Raw genomic sequence first — 26,525 nt, forward strand, 5'->3', positions numbered from 1 at the left:
GCATTTAGCCCTTCATAATTTTCTGCAGGACAGATTGAACGTCTAATGTCTATAATCATAACAAAACAAAAGCCTCTGGGGCGGTCCTTCCTCCCTGAACTCCATGCTTGAGAGAATGCTGTACAATACCATTCCTTGCCAAACGCTTAGGTAGGGCTACGCCTGCCCTTTCCAAAGCCCCATCCGCAAATAGGGGGTATATGCCATTCCGAGAAACTCCTGTACCAATGCAACGCAATACCCATGCTATACCGCACATGCCGCCTTGGGGAAACCCCTTGTGAACCTCTTAGATATCCATTTCCATATCCTTATTGTCGACAAAGGGGGCAAGACCAGGTCGCGGACGGGCGTCGCTGTCCTGCTCGTCATCGCTATCCATTTCGTCGGCAGGCCGCCGCTTCCCGGCCGGCTTATGAGGCGAGACCGCAGCGTGTTGGTTGACAGCTCGTCGGGCATTCAGGATGCCCTCGTATGTGACCAGCAGGAATTTCACCTCCTCGCTAAGGCTGACGCAGAACCGGCGGTAGTGGATGAACTGGCAGGCCTGGACCATGCTCATGCCCAAGACGGCCATCATGTAGGCGATGACGACCACGGGCGAGCGGTCGTTGCCCGTCTCGCAGAAGACGAGGACCTTGCCGCGCTTGAAGTCCTGGTGGTTGATGAGCATGCTGCCCTCCGCGGCCGTCGTCGTGGTTTGGCCCGAGGGGACGGCCTGGCGGTGGTAGACGTCGAGCAGGTGGTTGTTGATCTTGCGCACGGCCTCGGGGAGGGCGTGGATCATGCCCATGTGGCCGTTGGTGTCGATGTGCTCGGCCTGGATGCCGAGCTCCTGGGCGACGGCGTCGACGAACATGAGGCGGGCGTGGGCCATGCGCATGTCGCGGACGGCCAGCAGCATGGTGATGCCGTTCTCGGCCAGCCACTTGCGGTCGCGCGCCATGTTGGAGGGGCCCAGGTACAGGAAGTCGAGGATGGGCTGGGCGTTGCGGCGCTCGTTGTAGTTCCAGGAGCCGGACGAGTCGCGGGCCGACTGCTCCCTCATGCCGCCAGTGATGATCGCGAGCTGCTCCGGGTTCAGGTCGCAGGGGTCGACATTCTTGTAGGAAGGGACGACCTTGATTGGTCCGCTGTTGGCGGACAAGGCCGGTGCCGGGATGGTGATGGACGGAGGACTAGGCGGTCGCGAGCTGTAAGGCACGGCGGGCGTGGCGAAGCTGCTACTGTCCATGTTGGCTGAGATGCAGATGAAGAGGCGCAAAAGTATTGGAACAGTATTCGGGGGAGTTGCGTCAAGATGTGCAAGACTAAGAGGACATGATGGTAAACAATTGCTCACTGTGTGGAAACAAACAAAGACTCGTCATGCAGCAGTGTATCGGAGAAGTCGAGTTTAGGTCGAGTCGAGGCACGACGCGCCCCGGCCTGCTGCTTTCTATTTAATTCAATTGGGAAAATTGCGGGGTCCCCTCAGCAGGCAGCCACTACCAATACCCACTAACCTAATCACTAATACCATACCCTGATAGTCTGCTGCAGGCACTAACAAACAAGACTCTTGCCTAACCAAATTCACCACCAAAAACATCACATGAACAACTGGAGCAATATCAGAATAAACAAAAAGACAATATCTGAATAACATGGACACCTTCAAACCTTGTTTCAGTAGGTAGCTATACGAGCGCTAATCCAAGTGTGTGGCTATCAAGGTTGGATCTGGGTAACCCTGCTGGAAAATGGTAGGAACGACACAACCACCCACCAACACCCCGAACCCAAGATCACAACCATGTACAGAATCCAGACAAGTCCCAGAAATGTTTCTATATTCAGATGACCGAGTGCAATCTTGACACACAGAGGTCGCCCCTCCCATGAAATCTATGTCCATAGGTATCCAATCAAGAAAATGCCAAAACCCAATCAAGGCCTTGTCCATCAGTCATCACCGCCAACCACTATCCGAAGGCACATCAATCCACGGCGCATGCGACCTCGCCTCAAACCCTGCCGTCAACTCCCTAACCCTCCGCACCCCTCCTCCTGCTCCGCCGTAAAATCTGCCGCCCAGAACCAGACCCTAAACCTAAGCGCCGGATCCGCCTCCCCAGCCCCCTTAGGCAGTCGAGCGCCCGCCGCATCCCGTCCTGGACCGACCCGACGGGTACCCCCGCCGCGAACGCCCGCAGTTCCCGGATCCGCGCGAGCGACGCCTCCGCCGTCTCGATGTCGCGCGCCACGTCCGCGGCCGGCAGCGCCCCGAACCGCGCCCGCCACGTGCCGCGCCACGTCGCATCGCCCATGCTCTCGAGCACGTCCTCCTGCCGCCGCCGGCTGTGCGCCAGCGCCGTCTCCGCGTTGGCCAGGTGCCGCCGCAGCTCGCCGAGGTGCGTCGCGATGGCGTCCGCCGCGTCCTTGCGGAAGCCGAGCCGGCCCTCGTGCAGGCGGGTCTCGCGGATGAGCCCCTCGCGGACTTCCTGCAGCGTCGGCTGCTTCGTCTGCAGCAGGAGCCGCCGGTGCCAGGTCGACCGGGGCAGCTCGGGCCGTCGGCGCAGATGGAAGAGGGCGTTGTCGTGCGCGTCATATAGTTCCGCGCCCATCCACTGGAGCTGGAAGCCGAAGCTGTCGATTTCCCGGCCCAGCGTTGTCATGATTTCGTTTCCAAGGAGAATCGACGATATCACATCAGTCTTCCTGGTTAATCCGCTGAACAGGATGTGTTCCTTCAAAGTCTTGACGTTGTCGGCTTCGTAGATCATGCGACCCAGCTGCAAATCTACTGCACTGGCGTTCCGGAGAATGGTTGCCACTTCAGTGTTGATCGCGATGGAGTGGTCGAGGATGTAGTCCGGGACGGATCGAGAAGCGTACAAGCACGGCACGAACACCGCAAAGAAAGTCCCAATGACCACGATGAAGCATCCCAAGATCTTCTTCAAGTGTTGTGAAAGAATGGCGCAGAGGATGGCGCAGATCTTCGACAGCACATTTCGAATGGCTGCAATAATTGTTATGACAGTGTCTGCAGCAGAATATTTGAATGGCGCCAGTTGCCTTTGATCCAACGCAGGCCAGTCGGGGAAGGTGTATTCGGTTCGTTTCTCGATGGTGACCCTGTGACCATTGACATTTCTGGTCAGGTAGGTTGTTATTGTGCATTGCGAGGACGCACAATCACTTTTGACAAAGCTGGGGGCCAGTGACTGTGGTAAGAGTTCATGTCCAAGCGGGACAGACTCTTTCATGACATGCACTCTCTGTTGTGCTGTCCACTTTTCGGTAACCACTTCCCACATGTCACAGCGCAGTGTGATCTCAGCCGACTCCGTGGTCGACGTACATGTTCGTAACACCATGTTGCCCCTGATAGTGATAACAACCCAAGCATGTCAGGAAATTCAGCATCGTTATCTATGCAAGAACAAGGGGGTTCTATAACTAGAAAAAAAAGCTTATTAGCTTCAAGAAGACTTAACGACAGTGTACTCTAGGTATCCAGCATAAAAGGGAAAAGAGTATGAAAGAGAGAACAAAGGCCACACCGAACGCAGAGAACCACGTTCATCTTCTCTCCGCTCTCGAAAAGCTTCGTCTACTTCGCTCAGCTCCCAAAACTTCTAGAAACGAGTGATTTCAATAAATGCCTGTCAACAGCAAGGTTGTGATATAGAAGACGCTCGCTAGCACGCGAAATGAAGAAGCGAGGCAGACTAGACAGTAACTTTTGTCGACTTACTGGTACTGTAACGGAATTCTTAAGCAATTTGAGGGTGTTCTCCGATCATTCAGAGTCTCACCATTGACATGAGTAATTATGCTGAGGCCCCTGAACAGGAAGGGTTGAGAGCATTGGCTGGGACAAGGCTCGCAGCTGGATGAATATCATACATTAAAATACAACCGGTTCGTGATTATTGCCATTAACTTCAGATCCATTGCTCCGCTCGCTTTATCATGCTCCATTTTATAGTGAAGACTGAGCATCTGCAATCTGGACACCACCCCCACCAGTAGCTCGATCTCGATACTGGCAGACCTCAGTCAGCACTGTAGACCCCTGAATCATACACAGCGCATCTAAGACTTACTTGACTTCATCCTCTTCTTCCTCTTCATCATCATCATCCGATCCATCTTCAGATCCGGCGTCAAGGTCGTCGGCAGATTCGTAGTCGGGGTCGTAGTTAGGGTTGTCGGTGAAAACCCCACCTGGGTAGAGCAAGTCACGTTGCTTCGCCGCGTGGCCGGAACTTCTCTCCGATATTTTCCAAAATGCCGTTGGGCCGGTCGGTCCTCGTGGGTCAAAGTCCCTGTCGCTGTGAGTTAGCATTTTCTAATGCGCATGACACGGCCACGCCGAAAGCTCACTTGTCAAACCAGTTACCAAGTACGCCTTTCGCACTCTTTACCCTCCAACCTGGACGCTCTCGCTGCGCCAGCGTTCTTGGCCATTGAAGATGGAAAACGTGGTCCACCGAACCTCACCTTCCGGAGTGAGCCTCACAGTGCCTGTCTCGACCACTTTCATTAGTAGGTCCGGATCTATCATCAGACGCAGAAAGTACCTTTGGCATTGATCTCACCTGTCAGATCGCTGTTTGCATTCTCGTCCCAGCTATCATCTAGGGAGCGGGAGACACCCTTGAAATGAACGACTGGCAGATCATTCCCATCCTCAGGGCCTGGTGGTTCAATTCGATCGACGGTGATCCTCATCAAGATAAGTCGAGTGGCTTCTCCGTATTCGATAGCGCGACGAGGGATGTTGGCGGGCAGCGCTTGATCGCCCGAGAAGTTGAAGTCGAAAAAGTCCGTGTAGTCTAGAAAGCAAACCACTCTGAGCCATGTGCCTGTCACGCCATACGGGTCCTGTAACTCCAACGGGTTCTGCTCGACCCCTCCTCCTCTTCCTCTTCGTCCAGTGGCAGAGGAAGATAACTGCCAGGCCAGACCCCAGCGAAAGGGGTGTCCCAGAAGTTCTGGCAGATGGGGAACGAATTCAAGCCCAGGCTCTTCAGGTTGGCTCCAAGTACCAACAGAATAGCCTCGACTTTCTCCCAGTCGACCCGATCGGAGCCGTCGTCCATAAAAAGGACCCCATCTGGTCAGTGGCGTGTACTGCCTGATATCGTAGACCTTGGAGCAGGCGAAGGGAGACATCTTGCCCTGCCTGGTCTCGTGTTGACTGCGTTGGGCGTAGAGCAAGGGTACACCGTACAAGCAATGCAGCTTGGCGCTCATCTGGTGCTCTTTCTTGGGAGGCGATGAGAATGTGCCAGCGTGAGGAAGCTCGGCACGTGCCCTCTCATACAGAAAGGATCTCTCAAGAAAGGCGTGCTGGTTGTCGTAGGTGCTAAATAATCTAGCGAACAGGGCAGCATTGCGAGAATAAACATGTGTCGTCGAGGAAGTGGCCCTTTCCCCCATCCACATGCATTTCTCAGCGCTTCGGTGACAGTGTCATGGACGAAGGCCAGTTCGGATCTCTGAGATGGATGTCAGCGATGCAGTTTCTTGGACGAAAAGTACATTATGTAGTGAGTTGTAGCTTGTGCAACGCAGGCATACCTTGGTCTGGATGTCGGTCTGGTGACAAACCAACTGTAACCGTACAAGATCCTTGAGGTTCTGCTCCCAGTCGACATTGTTTCTGTTTCGGGCGGGCGTGTCGAAGTGTGTTAGGTAGACATGCTTGAACAGCATGGAGTTGCCCCGAACCGAGTTGCGGAGGGTGTGGCACACTCGGGGCACGAAAGCCAGGTCGCTGGGGTCAACGTACTGCAGGACATTGTGGATGACCTCGGGAGGAAGCTCTGTCAGTGAAACCATGTTGACGGGCCTGTCACAGGACTGTCCAGGCGATGGCTGTAGTTGTAGATGTGCAACCAGAGATGGAAAAGATAACGCACCCAGTCCAGTCCTAGCTGCAGCAGTCGGACAATAGGTAAGGCCTAGTCCAAGGATGTCGTCTACTTATAAGGTAAGCAAGCCCATCGGATCTAAGGTTCATTATTAGCGAGCGCGGGGTTCTAACTCCACCGCTCCTGTTCTGGCTCCTGCACCCTTTGACCGTCGACTGTTACATGCGGGGCAGACGGACTTAAGCAGTCAATGTGACGATAGATACCGGCATTGATTCAATACATGCAGTCTTCTCTTCAATATTTCCCGGCCTGGTCTGATGCCTACAAAATACATAACTTGGTACAGTTCCTCATCCGAGGCCGAGAGGTAGAATGAGAGATGCCAGGACCCCGCCAAGCCCTTGCCATATCATATTGAAGATACACTCATGTCCACTGTACACCTTACCGGTGGTGGTGGTGGGGCTTAGATCAGCTCTCCCGCAGGCCCGGCACTTGCAGTAGGTCCTGTTTGCTGAGTACATCTACCTACCGTTTCACCAAGTTTCGGAGATAAAAAACGCAATGTCTTTAGCCAATTGATTCACACCCGCTATGCCAGATCTATTTTTGCAACTACATGCTTCAAGCCTCATTCGTAAGATTCCACGTCAACGGCCAAAAGGGTTATCGGCAACGAAGGACGGATATGGCAACTAGCAGGTGGGTGACAAAAATAAAAAGACTGTAAAAGGGCGTGTATCGAAGTACCCCTGAATTATCCTCTATTTCGACGACTGCTCACTAATAGAAACAACGCTTTTAAAAATCAAAAAAAAAAATTATCGAAATACACTCTTTTACTTAAATAATCGTGATAAATTTCTTTTAAAAATTTTAAATATTCTTTAAATAGTGTTATCGTTTCTAAAATAGCTTAAATACGTTCGCAGTCTTGATATTTTTATCACCCACCTAACTAGGGCCAGCCATGTTGACGAGCCGAGGCTTTGGCTCCCGAGTTGATCGGCAACATGGGTAAGGTGACAACACGTGTGGGGGATTTTATGGGGAGGAATAGCACCTTGTTTCCATGTCGTCAAGACCTTGACAACGTTGTGAAGTTGAATACATTTATGGGACTCTAGTTGAAGACCAGTATTCGAAGATGAATTTAAACACCAGTTCTTTATTTCAGTCCTCGTCAAAAAGTACCAGATCATAGAACTCAAAACGCCCGAAACTGGAATCGCATTTTTTTGATAATCAGATCTCTGTCCCCGGCTGATTCAGCGACAACCAATAAGACGAACATGTCTGCAAGCAGTATGAAAGCCTGGACCTACACCAGCGGCGGCTACCCAGCCGCCCTCCAGAAAAAACGACGATCCCGTCCTACCAATCCCCACCGAAGCCCGACCAGCTCCGCATCCGCATCAAGGCCGCGTCCCTGAACCCCGTCGACGCCCAGCTCATGGGCAACCCCCTGTGGCCCTACCTCCCCGCGGCGCTCGTCCGGGCCCACAAGGGCGTGGGCGAGGACTTCTCGGGCGTGGTCGAGGAAGCCGGGATGAGCTCCGGCTTCCAGGCCGGCGACGAGGTGTTCGGCATCGCCCCCTTCCTGCCCGAGGGCACGCTCCAGGAGGTCATCCAGCTCGACGTCAGCGGTTCGTCTTCTTCTGCGTCTGCGTCGGCCGTTGTGCTGCCCAAGCCGGCCGACTGGTCCTGGGAGCAGGCCGCCGCCGTGCCGCTGGTCTGGATCACGGCCCAGACCTGCATTGCCAAGGCCGCGCCATGGGTCCCCGCCAACGGCAACGGCCACGGCAACGGGAAGATCGCCATCCTGGGCGGCAGCTCCAGCTGCGGCATCTACGCCGTGTACATTGCGAAACAGCGCGGCTGGGAGGTGGCGGCGACCTGTTCCAGCAAGAACGCGGAGCACGTTCGCAGCATGGGCGCGGACACGGTCATCGATTACACCACCGCCGTAGTCTCCGAGCAGATCAAAGCCTTCGCCCCCGACGCCATTCTCGATTTCGTCGGCGGGGTCGAGTGTCTCGGGCTGGCCAGGAGGTACGTGACCGTCTGCGGCGAAAAGACGAGCCGGTTGGCGATAGGGGGCAGAGTGGTCTACTTGTGGAACCCTCAGATGGTTCTACGCGCTCTTTTGGGGAGGATAGGCCTTGGATTCTCGTATACCTGCATCAATCTCGAGGTCAAGCCTCCTAACCTGGAAGGAGTACTGAGCTTGCCCAAGGACAAAATCTTCATTGATAGTACTTTTGGCTTCGATGAGGCCATGGAAGCGTTCGAGAGGCTGAACTCCTCGCGTGCAAGAGGGAAGGTAATTGTCAGAGTCTCTGACTGAGAGTGTTAGAAAGGTTTGATGGTCCAGTCATGAGAGTCTTTCTTTTTCTAGGCCTGTATAAGCAGCTCGGTCTGGCAGGCCAGGGAAATCGTTTGAGATGATTGGACAACTCCAGAGGGACAAGGCATCATCTTGGCAAAATCTCTTGGGCATGGGATGGATGCTTGATATGGTGTCTCAAAGTAATGCATGTTTTTTGAATTCAAAAGTTTTATTCGTCTTATGTCGTTCTATCTAGGTGTAGCGGTTCAAGGGAGGTTGATGTTAAAGTGTTGAACCAGTTGACAACACCGGGGCTCCAAAAGCCACCTGGGTGCCTGGGAAGGGAACTCATGAACAGAGAAAATCTTACAGGTAGCTATTTAAAATGTTGCCATCAGCTAAGGCCTCAGGTGCCCTAAATAGGTACTTGTTACAGGTGCACAGGTGGCAGTAAGTGAAAGGGAGGCGGAGGGGGAGAGGCACCCTCACCCAGCCAGCCACCACGTACCACCTACCACCAAAGCTGCAGGAGGTAGGCTTATAATGCCCAATTACAGCAGATCTCATCACCAGCAAGTCAGTCGAAGTACCACGGAGCAATGGCTCAGTGGTAAGGAAAGCAGAACAAAAGCACCAACCACTCTTTCCATCTCTCAAACAAGAGAAACCTAAGCTTCCTATCGTCCCCCGAAGGAACAATTAACCACCAATCCCAGAAAAGCACCTTCACAGAACAAACAATCAAATCACGACCGACTCGACTTCCTAGACCGGAATGGTAACCCGTAAACAACCAAATACCCGGAAGACAGTACCATGAAATGGTGGCATGGCCTGTCTAGGGACAGCTTAGTGATGACAATAAATCCAAGCATGTCCAGAAGGGGGCGCGACAGTCTAGTACGCTGGGTCGGGCCTGAGGGGACTTGTTCCGAGTTTCCCTTTTGCCAGTCTCTCTCGCTCAATCTTGGTCTGGGGGTTTTTTTTTTGTAGTATGGTTATTGAGCCTGTCTTGGTAGTGATAAGGCAGACATGTAGATATCTAGGAGACCTGGGTGACGGATTGGCACAATTCGCAAGCACAAGGACATACAAGAGCGAAGCAGTATCCCAAGTGTAAGTGATCATGTTTAACAGTTGAAGTCTCACATTCAGATAAAATGGACATCACAGGTATTCATGTTCATAAGTTTCATTGCTGAGTTCATCAGCATCTGATGACGCCCATCTATTTATCAGCTATGGACACGGATCTCGCTCACTTCTTGCCAGGCCACCACATCCAGCGTGGCATCATCGGTCCCAATTGCTTGGGCTTCAACACGCACATGTAACCAGACCATAAAACAGATATACGAGTTCATTATGTACGCAGATCGTTCATACCAAGCAAGCTAACTTCCTCAACCGTGGCAGAGTTCTTCCTCATTTCCACTGACTCAAGCCCGCCCAGGGATCGTTCTGACTCTGCTGAGGCTGTGCGCTTCTGTGCTGCTGGTTTCCATATCCGTAGTCATGAGGAGCCTGCTGCTGTTGCTGTGCATAGTGGACGGTCTGTTGCGGGCCCAAGGGTGGAGGCCCAGGAGGCGGTGGCGGCGGGACAAAACTTGGAGTCATGTATTGGTTCTGCTGGTGTTGGTTGTTCTGCTGTGGCTGCTGCGCCTGTGGGTTACCGTAGGTGCTGTACTGGTTGTGCTGGAAGGAAGTCTGGTTGGGCGGAGGAGACGCCGGGCCTCTTCCCATGCCAAAACTTGTTTGTGTCGGAGGCGGAGACGTTGGTCCGGGATTGCGGCCCCAGCTGCCCGGATTGTATGCCTGTTGGCCATAGGCTGGATTTTGCGGCTGAGGAGTTGGTGAAAATGAAGATGCTGGCGGTGGGCTCGAGAATGAAGGGTATTGGCTTTGCATGGGAGGAGGCGAGGTAGGGACCTGATACTGGCCAGTGAAACTGGCTTGAGGGTAGCGAGGAGTACTGGCTTGCGTAAAGCTCAGGGGGCGTGGGGGTTGGCCGTTGCGAAGTGGGCTTCGGGGACGTAGATGCTGAAGGCTCCATCGACATGCGCTCCATCAAGCCACGCAAGCGTTCACGCTCAACCTCGGCTTGCTGGCTCTTGTTCGACGCCTGATCCTGCTCGATCTGGCTCAGAAGCTGGCTGCCTTCAGAACGTCTGTTATTAACAAACGTCTCAACATTCTTCTCAAGGCTGTCAACTGTCTCCTTCATCTCGGTGTACCATCGCTTGGCACTTTGAAGACCAGCTTCGAGGTCGAGGAACTCCTGGTAAGCTCGCTTATACTTGTTTACGACGGAAGCTCGTTGCCGCTGTATAGACTCGTATTTGCTCTGCTCTGCCCGCACACGTTTGTCCTGGAGGAGACTGTTGAAGGTTGATGTCAGTTCCTTCATCAGAGACGCTTGCTTATGGTTTGCCTGGAGAAGTCTGCTCTGGTGTGGTCGGAACTTCTCCAACTCGGTCTGGAATAGCTGCTGCTCGTAGCTGGAAATGGACTTTTTGTTGAGGATGAGAATTTGCGAGATGTCGTCGGTGTGAACCTAGAAATGTCAGCATGAGTCTCTGAACACAGATTTCCAATCTCGGCTTACCTTCTCTTTGAGATCCTTCAATACCTGGTTACGTTCTCTCTTGATCAGGTTCAGCTTCTTCAGAATCTCTTCAACTCGATTGATCTGCTCCATGACGCTAAGGCTCCCATCTTCGAAATCGTCGTCGAGCAGGTTAGGTGCCACACCTGACGGACTCGTAGCGTTGCTCGACTTGGATCTCACTTTGGCCACGGCCCGTTGGAACAGCGAATCGACATCGCCACTTTGCGCAGCTACTCGCATCTCCTCGAAATCCGTCTCATTTTGTCGGAATTTGGCGTAAAGTTGCCCATCGCTCCTGGCCGCCTCGTCCAGGGCTTCCCTGTAATTCCGGACATTTCCCCTGAGAGTGGTGGTCAAGCGCGAGCTCGGCTGCTGCGTCCACTCGCCTTCGTACTTGGATCGCATTTTCTCGCAGACACTCTCTTCCATATCCAACTGCTTCGTACTCCGGTCCAGCACAGTCACAATCGAATCCTTATCTATCCTCAAGGTATCAAAAATGGATATGGGGTTCTCGTGACCTGCCACATCATCGCACCACGTCCTGAAGTCCTCGTCGGGCATGATATCTTGATCGAAGCCCCCTTTCAAGACTTGCAGAGCGCCAGGTAGCCTCAAGTAATCCAGACTGGCGGCCATTTCGCTATTAGCAAGGTCGACTCGTTCTGTCTCTGCCCGCACCAGTTTCGCTTTCTCCTCGTCGTAGAGACTTGCCGATTCCGTTACAGCCAAAGGAACTATCTTGGCAAAGAGATCGGGACCGGTTATTCTCTGAATGTCCTGCCCGGCATATAGCTCACTGACAGGGATTGGCTTCGCGGCCGGAAGTTTCGAAAGCGGAGGTAGGCTGGCTTCGACGGGAACTGGCTGATGGTAGATGAAATCGTTGTCCTTTGTGAATTCCCGAAGCTTGCTCTGTATGCTACTGAGGTTCCGTTTGGTGATATCCTGAAGGAGACTGCCAGTGTCCGCACTTAGGTTCGCGCTAGGTGGCATAGAGCTGGGGAAGCTGGCTGCGATCTTGTTTGATTCCTTGGCGAACACCTCCGCCGCAGTAAGTCGGCCGACAGCGATACCGTGTTGATTTGCCTCCGCGTCGGCCATTGCCTGAAAGTATTGCGCTTGCGCATTCAAGAGACCAAATTTGATCTGAGAAAGTCAGTATCCTTTGATGTGCTAAACGTTCCATCTCCCTAACTTACCTGAACGAACAACATCCAAACCTTCTCGAATATGGCTTTGTTCACGTTCTCCTGGATGCCCTCGAGGGCCTGGGAGTACAGATATGCCGCCTGGGCCGCGAGCTTGGCAAGCAAGCCGACCTTCTTCTGATCACCAATCTGTTTCTCGAGAAATATCTCCTGCGCTTGAGCGAGCGTGATGCTGATGAGGGTCTTGACGGTGTCTCTGCTCAGGTCGGAGGAAGGCGCATGCAGGAAATTTTCGTTTATATAGGTGAACATGCCAGCCGAAGCCTGGAAGGAATGGTAGGCGGCCTTGAGACCCGACTCCTCGGACCTCGTCTGGTTTGCGGCATGGCAGGACAGAACGGCGGAGATGTTGAAGATTATGGAGGCCTTTTCAAAGGCGAGGGAGTACTGCGACGTGGATTTGTGGGTGAAGGCATCGAACCAGGTGAAGGAGATCTTGATGTGTTGCTCGTCGACGGGGAAGCGCAGGTCTAACAGCTCGAGCTGCCCGTAGTATCGGTATAGTAGGTCTCGGCCGGCGGTGCTGTCCTTGCCAGCCCCCCTCATGTCCTGTCGCAATCGATGTAGGGTCTGGCATTCTTCGGCATATCGTTCTGGGTCATCGCCGTACGTGTCGCGGATGTAGGCCTTCAGAGGCGATATCCAGTCGATTTCGTTGGTAGCCTTGAGCGGCACCGAGAGCATGGGCGTTTGCGTCATGGCCATGGTGGGCGTGCGACGGGCGATCAATGTCCGATAGCAAGCAACTAGTCTCGCCCAGTGGTTATGAAGCGAAGGCTAGAGAGCAGACCGTTCCGTCCCTTCGACGAGCGTTAGGTGTTCTCAATACCAAGGACCCATGCGGCTATTGCAGTATTGCTTTTCTGGCCAGGTCGATGCGAGGTTGGAGATGGATGTTATCGTGCCGTGGGGCAATGCGGGTGGGGTTTCGGAGGCGTCGTTTAGAGGGCCACCGTTACGGGGAATAGGTACAAGTGCGAATGCGTTAGTTTGGGTAGGTAGTATGCTGGCTTGCCGGTGCCAGGGTTGTACGTGGAAGGAAAATAGTGGACGTAGTAGCAATAGGGTCATTCGCTTCTGCGAAGGCAATTCGAAAGAGGTGCAGATCCAGAAACCATGTTGTCGGAGTTGGTAAGATATGTTGGTCTATGTCGTGTTGTAGCTGGGCCGGCTTCTGAGTGAGTTCTGACCTGGCCTAACTTGTGTGCTAGATTAGTGGCTGGAGCGGCAGCGGCAGCAGCAGCAACAGCAGCTAAGTGGGATGACGGCAGCGGTGCAAGGGTCCAGCAATTAGAACCAGGTAACCTAAAAGGCGGCTTCTTTCAATGACATGACATTGAATGGATATTTGGGCTTCCCGGAGAATGTAGCCAAGTATTTGTATTGTACTTCTATTCCGGATGCAACAGATTACAGCAAACAAACGTCCCGCTGAAGAATGATGAGAGGGTGTAGTAATCCCGGGATGGTCAGCAATATAGTAGACGATATGACTGACGCATCAACTGACGAGGCGCGTCTAGACGTTCAGGTATTGAAGGACTCGAGATTCTGAGGCAGGCAGCAGTGATTCAGCCAAGTACCCAGTCGCCTGGGTCCAGGTTGAAGCGAGTGGACGACAACGGGAGATGGACTAGATGGGTGGGCATTCGATCTGAACAGGAAAATAGCCGCTGCTGACTTTAGGTTCTTGTTTCCTGCTAGACCCCTCGCCCTCGGGCACCCTCCCTGGTGGGCAAAGCCGCAAAGCTGCCCACCAAAGTAGAACATATCCCCCTGTCGCTTTGGCGGGGTCTCCCCTGTAAGCCCAGGATGACAGTGGGTGGATGGTTCTCCTCCAGCCGTCTTGTCGTCAATTGAATCACATCTGCCCAACCTGACAAACACACCCTCACCGACTCACATCATATCGTGGCATTGGGCATTTGGCAGCCAGGCGCTTCAGGCAGCAGTGATATGCCGGCAGTACCGCTGGTTACACTGGCATTGCAACAAACTCTCATTACACTCGTTGTAGATGTCTCCGGTATAGAGAGACAAGCAGAAGGACGAACATTTGATCACTCTGCTTACTTACGCGGGGGAAAGTCTTGACGATGGCATGTGCTTCGGTGCATGCATCATTGCATGTCAAGTACTAGCTTCGGACACTTATGCGCAGTGACAAACCCAGCGAGAACCGTGGTATGGCACCTCTGCAGCCCTATTGGTCGGAACCAATAGACTGGCCTATGGTATTAACCGCCCGCCGGCGACCCATCAACAAGCGAGAGGCATCTAGCATCCAGGGACATGGATGCAAAGGAAAACCCTTCTTCCCCCTTTTAACGAGGGGAGGAAGAGAGAGAGGGGGGTCAGGTAAGAGGAGACGGAGAAATGCCTTAGCGCGCGCCATCGCCACGGATGTTGGACCTCATGGATGGCATGCCATGCTTCCTTTCTTTCTTATTGCCTTTGCCTAGGCCTGTACCACCACCATTCTGCGCAATGCGATGCAATGCGCGGCACCGGGCGGTAAAAGCGGGATCGGGAAAGGGCACAAGGGGTGTTAAAGAGGAGCGCAGGAGATCGCACGGCGGCCGTTTCTGCGGCCGCGGTTATCAGATCATGGGACGCAGCACCAGGAGCCAATCGTTGGGTCAATAGCCGTATACCATGCATATGTGGCATTGCCGCCTCGCAATCTTGAGAATGTATACACTCACTTCAAAACAGTTTTGGTTTGAATAAAGTAAGTACCAATTGAGCCTACACAGGTTGACATGTAGCCGTCCATAATTCACTGAGAGAGGTATGTATTGGTTCCAACGCCATGGTATTTACACATTCGTCTTATATAAAATATACACCAACCAAACTACTTCTTAACTGCAGCTCCTTTACCCTTATCTTCGTTCGGGGGATCCCTGGGCAAGACCCCGTGATATGCGGTAGGCAAAGGCGTCGGTGTGATATCCAAACTCCCCCGTCCGAACCCTTCACCGTTGGGATATTGCGGCGTGGGAGGCACGATGACTATCGAAGGAGGCATGCTGGCTCGCCTGCTGAATTCTCTTCCTCCTCCGCCTCCGCCTCCGCCTCCAAGGGAGGATACCATCTGGACCATGGCCGTGGTGGGGGCGTAATCCCCCGAGACGCGGTCATGTCCTCGGCCAGTCCTCATCAACGGTGGTGATCCAGTAGAGAACCACCGAGCATACGAGAACTAAGGATGCAAAAGCGCTCCTGTCAGTGAAGTCACTCGCCGAATGCCAGTGGTAAGGTGAAACGAGCTTACCATCGGCCTTGCAGGTAAGCAGGCACAGCCATGCCGGCTCTCCTTCAAGGACCATCAGCGCGATGAGGTTTCTGTACACAGGAAGGTCACTATCTTGGAGAGTTTTCCCCTCCCCCCAGGAACCAACCACCCAGACCGGAGGGGGAAGATACATACGTCGATGTACTGAACAAGGTGAAGACGGACCCGAAAAATGCTCTGACGGCCAGCCTCTTCAGTCGAGTATTGATCTCCCAACTACCCAGGCTCGTACTCTCGAGGCCTATCATCCCGTCGGTCCATTTGAGCTTGAAAGAGCAGGATTCTGGGGAAACATCATGAGCCTTGACTCGACCATGCCGGGACAGATGAGTCTTGGTGTGAAGGAGAGTGGGTTGACTCAACTTATTATTGGGGCGAGGAATGTGCTTGTCAGGTAGAACTGTTCACACAAGTAAGTCGACAGTGTTTTTCTTGACATCCATGTGCTCCAGACCATCGATCGGTCGCATGTAAACACTCATAGCTGTGAAAAACTCACATTAATGAAAATGTCGAGAATGATCGCTGGGTAAATAGCACCCTTATGGATCCCAATTACACATGATCCGTCTTGGAGATAGTTTACTCGGCTTCAAAAATCGTCAGTAGAGATGTTCCTAAATAGCAAGCAAGGCAGAGGGGGTGGGGGCGAGTGTTCATACTATACGAGAAACATTGTGGCGATGACGGTATAACCTCCTGTTTCCCCAAGAAGCATGTGTAAGTGAGTAAGTACATGTGTCAAACGATCCAGCGAGTAAAGAGGAGTGATGGCAAAGGCTTACCTATGAGAAAGAATGTGTTGAAGATGTAAAGTCGGGATTTGAAGCGACCTTTCACCGTTCCCCTGACGATGTGCTATGTGGTGGTCAGTAGGTACGCAATAGCCACAATATATATATATATATACGTATAATGAGTATAGGGAGACTGACCGATCGGTCGACCAAAAAGAGGTAAATCAGCTAGAAGTGGGAGGTGAGTAAGCATGGCATACTACTTTCATCCACACCTACCATCTGGGGATTTGAGAAAAGAGTCAGTGTTTGCTGCGGCGACTAAAGGCAAGGTGGAAAGCCTGAAGACGGACGCTCGCGCCGTACCTTTGTAGATACATAGAAACATATACAAATAACCGTAGCGACCCGGCAAGCCGTGATGTGTGTACCGAGAGGGATGCTGAACTGTAACATGGTGGACCCGAGCACGAATACAAAGGAATCGCCGTAGATGGCAAGCACCACTATGATTTCGGAGTATCAATACTCATGCTTCAACTATCATGATGAAGGCGCGGGCAGGGTTATATTGAGTAAAGAGAAGAGAGGAGGAAGGGAGTCGGAAGTCGGGATTCGTAAACGTACGCCACACGATATAGGGCAGCTTTCGAAAATCTCGAATAGTGATGTACCGCATTACTGTGCTCCATGGAAGGTCAGATGTATGATGCCGGACAGCAAGCGTGTACATAGTATAAGTGTATTACTATACAGATCGTTTGCTGATGGACGGATAAGACTGACTGAAAAACGACAGGCATAAACTGGCCGCGATGATAGCGACGGCCACGCTAATCATCCTCGCAGCAATAGGCTCCGGTGCATCGAAGTGTGAAAGATCGCGGCCGACGACCACTGCCTCGCCCAGGGGTTGTTCTGCAATAATAGCATTATCGGGCTCAGCCCCTATTCTCTGGACAGCGGGCGGCGCGCCATGGAAGTCGAAGCAGCCGCGTCGAAGAAGCATCGCGGCGAGAAATGATGTATGGTCCAGAAGGGTAGCCGGCTTCGTTTCTTCGATGCCATGTTCCATGGCCTGGCGCGTAGGTTTTGGGTTGATATGGCCCTGGAGGTCAGATGTTAGTAACTATCACCCAGCATACCGGGCGACAGTTTGGAACGATGACGTGCCAAACATGCCCACGAGTCAGTCCCTCTGGCATACAGGTGTGGAAAATGGTGATAATTCGTTCCTGTTGCTCCCTGTCTGCGCGCATCAACTTAAAGAAGACCTTATTAACCACTCGCATCCTTACGTGCACTGCTTTACGAAAGCTTATCATCGTCTGGAGTGACCATCGTGTGTTATGAATCAATGACTAATACTTGGTAGTGTTCGCTACAACAAGAGCTTCAAAGAACCATAGCCCTAGTATCTTGGAAATGGCTTGTGGTATATCATCTGTTATTGTCTGTTCAATGGTACTTTGGGTTCCCATAGCTGATGACCAGGGTTCAAATTAGGAACCATACGTTGCCACTCTACCCGTGGACATGTACTAGTACACAATACTTGCTGGTATCAATTCCAGGGAGCAAAAGGTTCATCCCATTCTTCACTGCTACGTATTGTACTATTGCGGTTGGTCATTTCAATGCAAGCGAAGTTTCTCTCGCGTGGCTCGAAAACCATAATTGTCAGGGGTAATCGAATAGGCCGGAAATCATGACACAAGAAGTCGAGCTTGGCCTGGTTCGTACCAATACGACACCAAGCACCAGCCTCAAGGAGGCAGCCCACGATCTTATGATAGTACCTGTCACATTTCCAGAATATTTCTGCGGCCGCGAAGATTGTTTGATTTGCATTAAGTATCTATCGAGTTTGGGCTTGCCCCCTTTCTTGAATTTGTCCTTCCTTATTCCCGAGAAGATGCCCAGTGTGGTGCCAGGAATACCGACTGGCCCTATTGTGCATCCGACTTCCAGCCATGCTCCCCTAACGATATTCCAAGTCATCCAAGCGAGCACGTCCAGGGACACGCGTTCGCTGTGATCCTATCCTAGAGTATGGTCCTGATATCGGTGGGTATAACAACACTCATTTGGCGATATGGCCTTTCGATACTCGGTTATTATCTTTGCTATGGCTACTATGGCTGAGCTGCGCCGAACTGCTCAAAATCCGACCGTTTGCGTTCGGTTCGATGGATTCCATCGGGGGTTCTCATGCTAGGCTTCGTAGCTCCTCCCAGGACAAATCAGGGGGTTTAGCACCTGATTGCTGATGACTGCCAAATTCCACAACGCATTCAATGGCTCTTCTTGATACCGAATAAGTTGCGTTTCTTCTTCTCTTTCTCCATTTTGTGTGGTTTATCGCTGCCGGGAGGCGGTGTAGGGCTTCCGTTGGCAGGAGATGATCGGCCTGGCGCGGCGGGCCCGAGGTTCATGCTAGACATAGCTTGGGTAGGTGGTGCTGCAGCACGAGGCGCGCCTGGCAAACCCCCACCGCCGCCGGGCGGCATGGGTCTGCGGGCAGGCAAGCCTTGCCCAGCTCCTGGGGGTCTTCCTGGTGCTCCGGGAGGTGGAGGCGCGGCCATTTGGGGCGGAGGGGGCCTCTCAAAGAGATGTGCAGGTGCACGCCTTGGTGGGCGGTCCATGGGAAGATCAAGACGCCGCTTGTCGACACTGAGGTCACCCACTTGGCGAATGAATAGCTGAGGCGTCATCATATGGGATGTCGTCAGGATCACATCGCGGTTGAGTGAATTGCCGACCTCATAGCAGATGCGGCTCTCGGAAAATGTAGCGCCACCTGCCATGAAAACAATGATGCGTTGTCGGTTCTCGGGGACTCGCCGGCCTGCGCCTGCCCAGCTAGGTTTCGCAGCGCGCAATGAGCCTTGTCCGACAATCATATCTTCATTGGGATCCAAAGGAGGCTTCACGTAAGGAAACGCTGTCTGGTCCAAGGCACCCCTACACAGGTTTTCGAGAAGAGCCTTAAGGACAGGTTGAAAGCGTGAGAGCGCATATTCCTCGTTAGGGACCATGCTCTTAACGTCAATGGGGAATAGAGGCGTGGTGTCACGCTTCGGGTCTTTCAGCGCGATCGTGGTACGGGCTCCGAGGAGCTCCAGGTTTGCCACGACTTCGGTGTCTTGTGGGGGGAGGGATGCGTGTGCAAGAAGTCGTTTGATATCTTCTAGCACCACGCCGTCTCGATAGAGAGCATACATAATGACAAGCCGCAAGCGATCTGATGATGTGATTGCATCGTCGTCGAGTAACCGCACAACTGCTTGTAAAACTTCCTTCGGCTTGCGGTAGTCCTCATCAAGACCCGTAGCCATGGTCTGCTCCGAGGAAGCAATGTCAGGGAGCTTTCGGCTCGCAAAGATATTCATACACTCCTGTGCCATGGTAAGATGAAGCGAATAGATTTCTTTCATCTCCTGGAATTGTGGTAGGCCCGCCAACATATCCTTAATGGTGTTTAGGTTGGTGGTGTCCGCGTTGGCGTCCGTAAAGGCAGCGTTTTGGTCAAGGAACTTCTGGAAATCGCCCATCAACTTATCGATGGTGTCCTTCATGTGCCTGTGACGGTTGTCCACCCAGACCTTGTCGTTGTCGTTGAGTTCCATGTCCTTCTCCTCAGCATCCGGCTCCCCTCGTTTACCGTCATATGGAAAGTGGTTTTGTCGCCTTCTTGGATCGGTAGTAGGTCATGGGCCATGGCCTGGTACGTGAACTCGTGGACCAAGGGGGCCATGATATCCATGGATCTATCGGTCACCAACAAGATACCCTGGGGTCGTGAACTCGGCGGCGGGAAGTTGGGGTTCCATTGTGCGTATTCGTCAAGCTCGTCGGAGACAAATCGAGCCAAATGAGCACTGAGCACGCTTGCTTCGTGCAAGGGGGCTTTAGGGCGGTAGTATCTGACCTTGGGGTATTCACCAAGTGTTATACAGACGCCTGCGATCTTGCGAGCTAGTTAGTCGGGATGTATGCGACAATTGCTTGCAAAGATCCAACGAACCTTCTGGGCCAGATCTCGCATATGTTTGGCCACGAGGCCATTGCAAGCGGGGTGGTACAGAACCGGGAAGCTCCAAGGGTCCTTGAATGTAACGAGATGGGACTCGCGAGGGAAGAAGTCTATCGACAGCGTCTCAAACCCCCTATCAGCTGTTGGGCCAAAGGCGAGCCATTTATCCGCTTCCGTAGCTGCGGATCGAGCACACCAGTCCAGACGAGGAAGCTTTTCTGGTAGCGCCTCGCCTCCAGGTCGGCTATTAAGCAATCGACGATATATTGTTCCGGGGTAAGGATGTAGATGGCATCCATAGTCGGGTTTCTTTCCCTGCGCTCCTCGATGCGCTCGATATCTGTCATAACGCAGTTCAGCCAAAGGTGCCTCTCACTCTGACGTTCTGGTCTTGCATACTTGCGATATTCTGACTGAGGATATCATCTTCCTTCACCACGCTATCCAGAATCTTTTTCGAATGCTCGTCGATTACCAGAACCTTCCACTGAATCACGGCATCATGTCAGTCGAGCAGGGCATGCGATGTTTCGGAACGGTGGGCTTACGTCGTTTTGGGTGATGTTCTTGATCGTATCTATTATGACTACAGGGCAGAACGTCGATTGTCAGTAAACGATGTCCCAACCGACCCGCGTAGTAGACGAAGACGAAAGCGTCATAAGGAAACAATGGCTTGTTGGCTTACTCTCCCGCTGTTCGTGCATCACAGAGACCCCCATCTTGGCTACTGCCAGCCCCTGTTTCTCGGGCGAATCCTGGGCAAGAAGCTCGAGTTGCCTCGTGAGTGCAGCAGGGTGAGGCCTCGTAGAACTATTGCGGCGTCTGCACCGCGCAAAAAGTTGGTATGTCTGGCCTGGCAGTTAATTAAATTGGCCAGGAACTGAGGGAGGTCGACGTCGTAGAGGGCATGCGGTAAGCCTGTATTATCTTGTTGCAAGGCCAATGACGTCTGTCCAGCAGCAGGTCGAGCTTTGGATTGAATCAAGAGTCCAGTACGTAAACGGAGGTGTCTGTTGAGGTCGCAGGCCCAAGAGCCGCTAGAAATAGTGTGTAAGGTTCCTTTTTCCGCAGGTACGGCAATGCAGGGCAGTCGGTAAGTCAGTCAAAGTCGGTCGGCAGTTCGAGAAACAATCAGGTGACGATGCAGCGCTTCCAAAGAACAGAACAGAACAAGAAGTTCGTGCTCGCTGCCCCCAGCAAAGAGCGGGACGCTGCTCTCTTTCAAGGGAATCAATGCTTTGCTTGACCCTCGGCGGGGTTTCAGCAGCGCCCAAAACGAGACGACCTGACGACTCAATGCGATGCGACCGTTCTTTGGCTTTGGGCGTGTGTAAGGACTAGTAACCTAGGACTAGTAGGGACAAGGTTGGGCCCTCCACCGACCCGAGCCAGCCAGGCCAATCAGGAGCCGCACGGTTCGTACAGGCCGCTGTGGCTAAACATCCAGGGCATCCAGGGGCTACTCTGTTCTCCTGGCCTGGGAGACTGGACGACAAAGCCAGTGGGCGATACCTATCCCCCGTTCAGACCGCTTCGAAATATATTGATTGTAGTAATTAAACAGACCCAAACCTCTACAATTCTGGAAGCATGGAGGGAATTGCTTTGCACCACAGCGAATACTAATATCCTAGGGACAGCCCAAAGACAGTTGGGATATGCATGCAAAAGTTCCCTTCTGGTCACAGCTCTTAGCACGTAGCAAAACACCAAAGTAGGGGTTGATGCGACATATCCCCATTCAATTGTGGGCACTTGTTCTGATCTATCAAATCCTTGCGGTGTGAGCTGCTGCAGTCGTATTAGGTAACCTCCCAAGCAACCTTAAATAAAGATACAGTAGATCATCCGTCAACCAACTTATTAATAGCCACCTGCAGTCATTTGCATCCCGTGATGTGACAAGAGAGATGCATGCCCTGCGCAGCTTCAATCCCAACCTGGACACTCCCTTGTCTAAGTAGGCATCATACGTGTGTGTGCGCCCACGGCCTCGGGGTCTTCCGCCCCTTTCCGGTCCTTGCGACTCACGCTCACTGAAGACAACCATTCCTTCATCCGGCCCCGATCTTGACTTGACGGGTATACAATATGCATTACTAGGCAAGGTACATATACAAAACGGGTCGTCTGCCACCATATCCCGCTAGTTCTTGGAATAGTCGCGCGGTATATTCAAAAAGGCAACCGATGCCGATTCGCGTTGAGGTAGGCGCCGCAGACTCCGCCGCGGTCCGGACTATGCTGCGATTGAGACCATACTCGTCAGTCCACTGATGTTGCTGCTGAGCGCAAACGGGGTTTGATAAGGGAAAAAGAAAGGTCTAGCTACGTACCATTTGGGCTTCGAATGGGTGCCGGCAGACAGCCCAGTACGAGCAAAGCAGGAGGGATGCGCCGCACAGTCGTGTTCCCTCGCCCACGAACTCGAAGTGCCGGAGAATTCGCCTAGTCTCCCATTTGCCGTAGAGGAAGAACCAGCGTGCTGGCGGACACCACCTGTAGAAGGCACGCCTGAACTTATAGCATATCTTGGCGCTTTGGCGCCGGTAAACCGCTCGATAGAACTCGGGGAAAACACCATCGTTGCCCGCGACTTGAGATTCGGGGGGCACTGACTGGGGACGGCGGGAGAGGGGAGATTGGTGGTTGTTGGACGCAGAGCTCAAGGATGGACTCTAATAACCGAACAGGTGCTTGAACAAGTAGAATATCTCCCGGAAGAAGAGAGCGATGATCAGATTGAAGAGCCCGCAGAGCAGGAAGAATGCAATGTAAGAGAAGAATTGGCGGATTTCGTTCATCATGGTGGTTGTATCGTGGTAGAAATTTGTAGGCTTTGTTTCTAATCACGTAGATATTTCAAGGAATCCAAATATCAGAGGGGCATCGGTACGATGCTTTATATATGAAATGGATGAGAGACGAGGATTTTCCATTCGTAAGGCTGCAACAAAACTCACGCTGTCACATGCCGGTATGACTGGCCCAAGTCAACATAGCTTATCCTGAGCCGGACTGAGGCTGAACCCAAAGGGTCGAATGGTTTACTTGAACCCACATCTCAGTGGACTTGTCTTTGGTATGTAGGTTCAAACGGTGGTTGGTAGCTCAGTGTTGGTATCTAGTAGTGGCCGTTCAACTCACGAAGGAAAAGCACAGTTTCCTGGTCACCATCTCGAAAAAGCGCGAGTAGAAAGCAGTATGGGGATACAAGCAGAAGCGGTGATGTTTAGGCGGTGTCCATTGTTGTACAGATTATGTTGGTAAATTATTATTCTTCCTTATAGCATATACAAGTTGGTCCGTATGTACGAGAAGGGTCATAGAGACGCCAAGGTCCTCCTACTTTGCCGCTGCCATTAGGCCGCCCAAGCAATCCCAAAGCTGCAATGGTCCGGAAAGCATATATTCCATCCATCCACGGCTTTACTGGATGCTGACAACGGCGCACGATCCGAATCCATCCTTGCCGGTGAGGACCTGCCGGACTTGCATGACGCACTTGTTGCACTTGGTGGCGGGGACCTTGAAGCTGAGGACGTGGTTGCCACGGGGGAAGCTGTTGGGAACACCGCCGTTCAGGCCGTCCATGTTCTTGACCATTTCGGCCTTGACGCTGAAGCTGGTACCCTTGCCGGTGGGGTCAAAGAAGACGCCGAAGGGGCCGGCGCCGTCGCCGTTGTCGACGGTCCAGGTGATCTCCTGGGTCGCGCCGGCCTTGAAGCTCGCGACGGCGTTGCCGCCGACGGTCACGCCCTGACCGCAGCTGTTGGCGGTGACGCGGATGTCCTGGAGGGGACCGCTGTTGGGCAGACCCGGAGGGGTGATGAGGCGGCCGTGGGCGCTGACGGAGGTGGCCAGGGCCAGGACGGAGAGGATAGCGGTGAAGGACTGCATCTTGTATATGTGTATGTTGAAAAGTCTTAGAAACGGAGCACAGCTCTTAAAGAAAGACAAAGTTGGAATTGTCTGGTGAAGAAGTGAATGTAAAGATTGGTTTGAGAAGCGAAGGACCGGACCGAGCTGGATTGTGTGGATGAGAAGCAGAATCAGAATAAACAGCAAGGCCGTCCACTCGGGGCTTCTTATACCCAAGGAGTAGAAGACGAAGAGTCTATGCTGCCTCTATTCGGGCGGACAAAGCGACGACCTGCCAAGCATTTCTCGTTGGAGTCGCCATGCAGGGTTGGAAGCTGTCACGATGTTCACCCTGGATGACATGGATGCGATATGTCAAGTCTGGATCTTCTGAAGTAGCTGAAACCCAGTCAGCAATCCTTTCGACGTATCAGAGAAGACCGTCACGGCCTTTGGCGTTACTCCTGGTATGCAGTAGTGCCTATAACCCCAGTGCAGATCCCGACACCATAGCAAAATCGGGATCAATTACCGAGCCCTGTGGCCGGAGCGTATTGTTTTTTACCAGGTCTCGAGTTGTTTGCAGGGCATTTCTTCACATAGCCAACCTTGTACCTGCATAGCCATCCCCAGCACCCAGGTGACCCATGAACTATGTTTGGCCGAGGCTGATAACCATGCGGCTCCAAGATACCTACCTACTTAGCCAGATAGGTGTCCACGGGAGATACCAACCTGGTTCTTACTCTTGCGTAGTATTGGGCGAGGTTGCTGTCATTTAGAACAAAGAATGTCTTCTTTTCCTCTTCTTCGCAGGTACGATGATTATCAACCAAGGTATTATGTATACATATTTGGGATGATCAATGTGAATCCTGCCGAGGATATGATCAGCAGAGTATTGATAAGATCGCGGATCAGTGATCAGCCTACCGTTACTTTGTTCGTCCATGATGGCCTTCCAAACGGCCGGAGCCGAGGAGTGGATTCTGCAGAACATGAGACGACCCACTATCTGTCTTTCCCGTCTCAAGTTGCCTCAGATCTCCGTGTTGTCTGGGATTACTCTTCTGGCAGGTTCCCGATTAATGGACAGCCCAGCGGCACGAGGGCGGCTAATCTGCTATTCTGCGGCTTATGCCACGATAAAAAAATAGTTATTTTTGCTTTGGGCCCAGGGGTTTGAAGATAGATGGGGAAATCCAGCCTGCACTATGCAGGCTTGGTGTTTCATACTGGACAGAGCAAACCGTGTCTGATCCAGTTCGCGCTTTTCAAGTTGCCCGGTCATGCTTCTCGAGTAACTCTTTCTTTTTATACTGCTCGCCATCGAAACCTCCAATGATTAAGTAAGTAAGTAGCTATGGTTCGGATATACGGATATCATAGGTTTCTCACAAACCCGAATTCTCATCACAATTACCCCCTTAATGGCGCTAACGCTGCCCTCGGTATAATATAACAAGTAAATATTTACCGCGAGTAATCGACTGGCCTAATTATTTAGTAATCGTATTATTTAATAGGAATAGGTATTATGCTACTAATTGAATAAACATTATACTACGGCACTGGTTATTCCCTAATCCATACGGGACGACACGATATGATGGGGGCAGCGTTGTCGCCATCAAGGGGATAGCTCAAACGAATGGTCAGCGGATCGACTAAAAATATAGTTTTCAAAGAGAGCATTTTTATCTTGAGCGCGAGCTGTGTATATCTCACACTTAAATTTCACATTTGCTATTGGGTATTATGCTTCCAGTTTTGCTCTGACGCCATTGCACTGAAGAGCGCCGGTTTCAGCCGAGATACTTCTCAATATCTGGGTTACCGTAGAACTGCCGTTGCAGCTTCTCCCTTCGCTTCTTGTCTTCGGCGACTTTCTTGCGAACTTTGGCAGCATCCAGCTTCTGAGGTTTCTCCTTCTTCCACTTTTCCAGATCCTTGGGCACTTGCACACCGATGCCCAGCGTATCTTCTTTTGCTTCGCTTTGATCGAGTATTGCACGCCTTGCTGTGCAACACCGAGTCCCTTCCTCGCATCAGGATCCCACCCCTGTGACTGGAGAACAGCTAAACCCATGCGTGACCTGTCGAGAGCTGAAGGGGGTGGGAGTGCTCCAAACAGACTTGGTGTGCTATCGATGTCTCGTGGCTGGCAGTTGCGCCTCCATCGATCGGCAACTGACACAGCTCACATATCCTGTGTGATGCTGGGCTCTCAGGAGGGGCAGAGGCCGTATCCCGAGGCGGCATGACTATGTTCAGGTAAATGTCTTCTATGGACTTTGCAGGTGTGCTGGTCGCCCTATTCTGTTCCGTGCATGAGGTTTCTTCAGCTGATGCCGGAACAAATTGGATGAGCTTGCGCCTGAGTCCTGCACTAAAAGGCTTCTTATGCTCAAGAGGGATATCATCCTCGCCGTCATCGGTATCCCTGGGAGGTGCCATTTGAATCGTTCACCCTGGACGGGTGTGCTTTTCCTGGACTCTATCGACCTAGCCCTTGTCGCCTCAATACGCTGGGCAGCCCGTGAAATAACTTGGCAACCACCCGGGAGACAAC

General features: G+C 52.5%; 11 protein-coding genes across 11 annotated transcripts; 1 reads left to right on the plus strand and 10 right to left on the minus strand.

The window, feature by feature from the left end:
* Positions 1-289: 289 nt before the first annotated feature.
* Positions 290-1,234, minus strand: PG997_007570 (dual specificity phosphatase; the record flags this gene model as incomplete). Its single annotated transcript, XM_066811885.1, has 1 exon — positions 290-1,234. The coding sequence occupies one exon, from the start codon at positions 1,232-1,234 to the stop codon at positions 290-292; it is 945 nt and encodes a 314-aa protein (XP_066667227.1).
* A 793-nt stretch (positions 1,235-2,027) lies between these two features.
* On the minus strand, positions 2,028-3,362 carry PG997_007571 (uncharacterized protein; the record flags this gene model as incomplete). Its single annotated transcript, XM_066811886.1, has 2 exons — positions 2,028-3,138; positions 3,244-3,362. The coding sequence occupies 2 exons, from the start codon at positions 3,360-3,362 to the stop codon at positions 2,028-2,030; spliced, it is 1,230 nt and encodes a 409-aa protein (XP_066667228.1).
* Positions 3,363-3,888: 526 nt separating this feature from the next.
* PG997_007572 (f-box domain-containing protein) lies at positions 3,889-4,336 on the minus strand (the record flags this gene model as incomplete). The annotated part of the gene is made up of 2 exons (XM_066811887.1): positions 3,889-4,033; positions 4,095-4,336. The coding sequence occupies 2 exons, from the start codon at positions 4,334-4,336 to the stop codon at positions 3,889-3,891; spliced, it is 387 nt and encodes a 128-aa protein (XP_066667229.1).
* Positions 4,337-4,411: 75 nt separating this feature from the next.
* Positions 4,412-5,835, minus strand: PG997_007573 (f-box-like domain-containing protein; the record flags this gene model as incomplete). Its single annotated transcript, XM_066811888.1, has 3 exons — positions 4,412-4,515; positions 4,590-5,452; positions 5,609-5,835. 3 exons carry the CDS (start codon positions 5,833-5,835, stop codon positions 4,412-4,414), a joined length of 1,194 nt encoding a protein of 397 aa, XP_066667230.1.
* A 1,327-nt stretch (positions 5,836-7,162) lies between these two features.
* Positions 7,163-8,217, plus strand: PG997_007574 (uncharacterized protein; the record flags this gene model as incomplete). Its single annotated transcript, XM_066811889.1, has 2 exons — positions 7,163-7,175; positions 7,226-8,217. The coding sequence occupies 2 exons, from the start codon at positions 7,163-7,165 to the stop codon at positions 8,215-8,217; spliced, it is 1,005 nt and encodes a 334-aa protein (XP_066667231.1).
* Positions 8,218-9,624: 1,407 nt separating this feature from the next.
* Positions 9,625-12,723, minus strand: PG997_007575 (Vacuolar protein-sorting protein BRO1; the record flags this gene model as incomplete). Its single annotated transcript, XM_066811890.1, has 4 exons — positions 9,625-10,147; positions 10,173-10,753; positions 10,805-11,956; positions 12,010-12,723. 4 exons carry the CDS (start codon positions 12,721-12,723, stop codon positions 9,625-9,627), a joined length of 2,970 nt encoding a protein of 989 aa, XP_066667232.1.
* A 2,152-nt stretch (positions 12,724-14,875) lies between these two features.
* PG997_007576 (uncharacterized protein) lies at positions 14,876-17,062 on the minus strand (the record flags this gene model as incomplete). Its single annotated transcript, XM_066811891.1, has 6 exons — positions 14,876-15,223; positions 15,296-15,302; positions 15,452-15,716; positions 16,102-16,174; positions 16,420-16,559; positions 16,840-17,062. The coding sequence occupies 6 exons, from the start codon at positions 17,060-17,062 to the stop codon at positions 14,876-14,878; spliced, it is 1,056 nt and encodes a 351-aa protein (XP_066667233.1).
* A 1,285-nt stretch (positions 17,063-18,347) lies between these two features.
* PG997_007577 (Sec1 family protein) lies at positions 18,348-20,811 on the minus strand (the record flags this gene model as incomplete). The annotated part of the gene is made up of 7 exons (XM_066811892.1): positions 18,348-19,746; positions 19,785-20,023; positions 20,081-20,229; positions 20,286-20,429; positions 20,489-20,576; positions 20,638-20,675; positions 20,778-20,811. 7 exons carry the CDS (start codon positions 20,809-20,811, stop codon positions 18,348-18,350), a joined length of 2,091 nt encoding a protein of 696 aa, XP_066667234.1.
* Positions 20,812-22,267: 1,456 nt separating this feature from the next.
* Positions 22,268-22,899, minus strand: PG997_007578 (uncharacterized protein; the record flags this gene model as incomplete). The annotated part of the gene is made up of 3 exons (XM_066811893.1): positions 22,268-22,336; positions 22,429-22,706; positions 22,779-22,899. 3 exons carry the CDS (start codon positions 22,897-22,899, stop codon positions 22,268-22,270), a joined length of 468 nt encoding a protein of 155 aa, XP_066667235.1.
* A 622-nt stretch (positions 22,900-23,521) lies between these two features.
* On the minus strand, positions 23,522-23,992 carry PG997_007579 (uncharacterized protein; the record flags this gene model as incomplete). The annotated part of the gene is made up of 1 exon (XM_066811894.1): positions 23,522-23,992. One exon carries the CDS (start codon positions 23,990-23,992, stop codon positions 23,522-23,524), a length of 471 nt encoding a protein of 156 aa, XP_066667236.1.
* A 1,766-nt stretch (positions 23,993-25,758) lies between these two features.
* Positions 25,759-26,410, minus strand: PG997_007580 (uncharacterized protein; the record flags this gene model as incomplete). The annotated part of the gene is made up of 2 exons (XM_066811895.1): positions 25,759-25,973; positions 26,158-26,410. The coding sequence occupies 2 exons, from the start codon at positions 26,408-26,410 to the stop codon at positions 25,759-25,761; spliced, it is 468 nt and encodes a 155-aa protein (XP_066667237.1).
* Positions 26,411-26,525: the final 115 nt, after the last annotated feature.

The sequence above is a fragment of the Apiospora hydei genome (genome assembly GCF_038363865.1).
Source record: "Apiospora hydei strain CBS 114990 chromosome Unknown utg000006l_segment0_segment0, whole genome shotgun sequence".
Taxonomy (NCBI): Eukaryota; Fungi; Ascomycota; class Sordariomycetes; order Amphisphaeriales; family Apiosporaceae; genus Apiospora; species Apiospora hydei.